Source organism: Diadema antillarum, unplaced genomic scaffold (genome assembly GCF_040938485.1).
Source record: "Diadema antillarum isolate AM-2024a unplaced genomic scaffold, OU_Dant_1.0 seq00000955_RagTag, whole genome shotgun sequence".
Classification (NCBI taxonomy): domain Eukaryota; kingdom Metazoa; phylum Echinodermata; class Echinoidea; order Diadematoida; family Diadematidae; genus Diadema; species Diadema antillarum.
Window position 1 is genome coordinate 181,223 of NW_027271803.1, and position 2,879 is coordinate 184,101.

At 39.4% G+C, this 2,879-nt stretch overlaps 1 protein-coding gene across 1 annotated transcript; it reads left to right on the forward strand.

Annotated features, from left to right (window-relative positions):
- Positions 1 to 381: 381 nt before the first annotated feature.
- LOC139741817 (uncharacterized) lies at positions 382 to 1,152 on the forward strand. The gene has a single exon (XM_071652402.1). The coding sequence runs from the start codon at positions 382 to 384 to the stop codon at positions 1,150 to 1,152; it is 771 nt and encodes a 256-aa protein (XP_071508503.1).
- Positions 1,153 to 2,879: the final 1,727 nt, after the last annotated feature.

Genomic DNA, 2,879 nt, shown 5'->3' on the forward strand with positions numbered 1-2,879 from the left:
TTTAGTGGTTTAAGATTGTTATGCAGGTGGTCAACATAGGAAGACGTGTTTTTGAGGAGCTCCCAAGTGACACTCGGTATATGCGGATTCAGTTTTGCCTGTTGTGAGTTTTTTACATCAAATGACGGCGTTTTTGACTGAGAATCTAGTTATCTGATTGACATCTGCATTAAGTGCTTCTACTTCGCGTATCGTACGGTTATTTCACTCATTTTCGCTGTTTTGGGAAGATATTTTGCTTGAGACTTTTCAAACAAAACTTACCTGGTGCGTATGCCACGCATCCTTCCTGCGTACTCTTCCATCACTACCTCATCGCGCATAGCAACCATCCCTTTATTTCGCGCTTAGTGTTAGGAGCTTTTGTGACATCATCAAAAGATGCCTCCGAAGAAGAAATCTGCTGAGGAAGTGGATCTCAGCGCGTTGAGGGATGAAGTAGCAAATCTCTCACGTATTCTTAACGGCAAATTTTCTCAACTGGAGAAAGCGGTCTCGGATGTGAAGGAGGGCCAGCATGGCATTTTGAACTCTATCACTTTTCTCGATGCCAAATTCGAGGAGATGAAAAAGATCACCGAGCGACTGGAGGGAGAAAATCACGAGCTCAAACAAAAAAATCAGCAGCTGGAGAAAAGAGTGGACGATCTGACACACCAAATTAAAGACCTCGACCAGTACCACCGTCGGGTCAACCTTGAAATTGCCGGCGTGCCAGAAGAAAAGGGTGAAAACCCTGAAAAGATCGTCTTAAAGATCGCTCAGAAGATCACCGAAGATGTGAGCGCTGGCGACATCGACATTGCTCATCGAATAGGAAAAGAGGATGATCAGCGGGGGCCACGGCCGATTATCGTGAGATTCACCAACCGACGCTCGCGAAACATGATCTACGACGGCCGAAGAAAGCTACAGCACTTCACCACGAAAGATCTCGGGCTCCGCAGCAACTCTAAGGGCAACGGAAGGATCTATGTCAACGAAAACCTTGTTGCGTCCACCAGGGAGCTGCTGAAGGAAACAAACAGAGCAAGGAGGCTGGCCGGATACAAATACCTGTGGACCCACAACGGGCGAATCTACGTGAAGAAAAACGACGGAGGCGCCATCAGTGTCATCAACAGGAAAGAGGACTTGTCAAAGCTACAGTAAATATACGTATTACCTTTGTTTGTTGTCTACCACTATGATCCTTCCTCTAAATGCTGGATAACAATATTTTTCCTTTTAATCTCTTAACAGATGATGACTTTGTTACTTTATTTCAAAAAGACCAAAATGTACCTGCTAGAAACACCAAGTTTGATAGGACTGCAACTAGAATCTTAGCTGACAATCTAGATGAACTTAACATTGAGTTTAACAGCCACGATGAAGCGTGTCAACTTGCTCAATCGCCATACTTTACAGAAGCTACCCTTAGAGAATATTTACGAACGCTAGAACGAGCTGAATTATTTTGTTTCCATTTGAATATAAGAAGTGCTAATCGAAACTTTGAAAAGCTTCGCTTATTTCTTGATAATATTGATTTGCCCATGTTGCCTATCATAGGCCTCTCTGAAACGTGGTCTGCTGAAACTCCAGCGTCAGGTCCAATTAATGTTCTTGCTGGTTATGATATTGTCATTAACAACAGATCAAATAGACCAGGTGGTGGAGTAGCTATATATGTTCCCCGAATATATAATTACGCTATAAAGGAAGAACTGAAATATATGAATGATGTAATAGAATCATTATTTATTGAAATTTCTGTCTGTAAGGGCAAAAACATTCTGCTTGGAGTTATATACAGACCTCCTCAATCTAATTATGATGATTTTATGAATATTATGAACGATATTTGTCGAAACGGTGCATTCCACAATAAGGATTGCATCATCATGGGTGATTTCAATATAAATCTTTTGTCAAGCAGTAATGCTGCCTGTGATAACTTCCTTGATAACATTTTACAAGCCTCATTTCTGCCTCTTATTTCTAAACCAACAAGAATTACTGGTCATTCTGCTACTCTTATTGATAACATTTTTGTGAACCTAAAACCTTTTCCAAAATCTGGCATAGTGGTGAGCGATATATCAGACCATTTTATGATATTTTGTCACCTTGATATTGGACCAAGGAGTCATAATACAATTCGAAGGCATGTATTTCGTCGTAAATTCACCCCTGAAAATATCGCTCTCGTTCAAGAAAAACTTCAATCTGTGGACTGGTCAATTGTGTATGACGCAAATGAAAATATTGACCAAGCATATGATAACTTTCTTTATCTTTTGAATAATTGCCTAGATGCATGCATTCCCTTAAGGAAATGTCGTACACAGGATTACAAACGAATCCCCAAGCAACCATGGGTTTCCAAAACACTCTTACGCTCAATAAATCGCAAGAGTACTTTATATGTTAATTTTATCAAAAACCGTGACGAAACCTCTCGAATGAAATATATTTCGTACAAAAATATTCTTACCAATACACTCAGATTAGCTAAAAAACAATATTTTGCGGACCAATTGAGTCAATTCAAATGTGATATCAAGCACACTTGGAAAGTAATAAATACCGTTTTGAATAGAGGGAAGGCTGTAAATCCCATTTCTAAAGTTCAAGTTGATAATACTATCATTGAGGACAAGTCTGAAATTGCCGAGATTTTTAACTCATACTTTTCAAAGATAGGTTCAAACTTAGCACAAACTATTACTCCAAGTGATAAATCATTTTACGAATTTCTTTCCTCACCAAACGACCACTCAATTTTTTTCAAACCAATTGACAGGCAAGAATTAATCAAAATTGTACTTCAGCTCAAAGCAAACAAAGCCCCTGGCTATGATGACATTGGCAATGTCCTTATCAAACACATTATA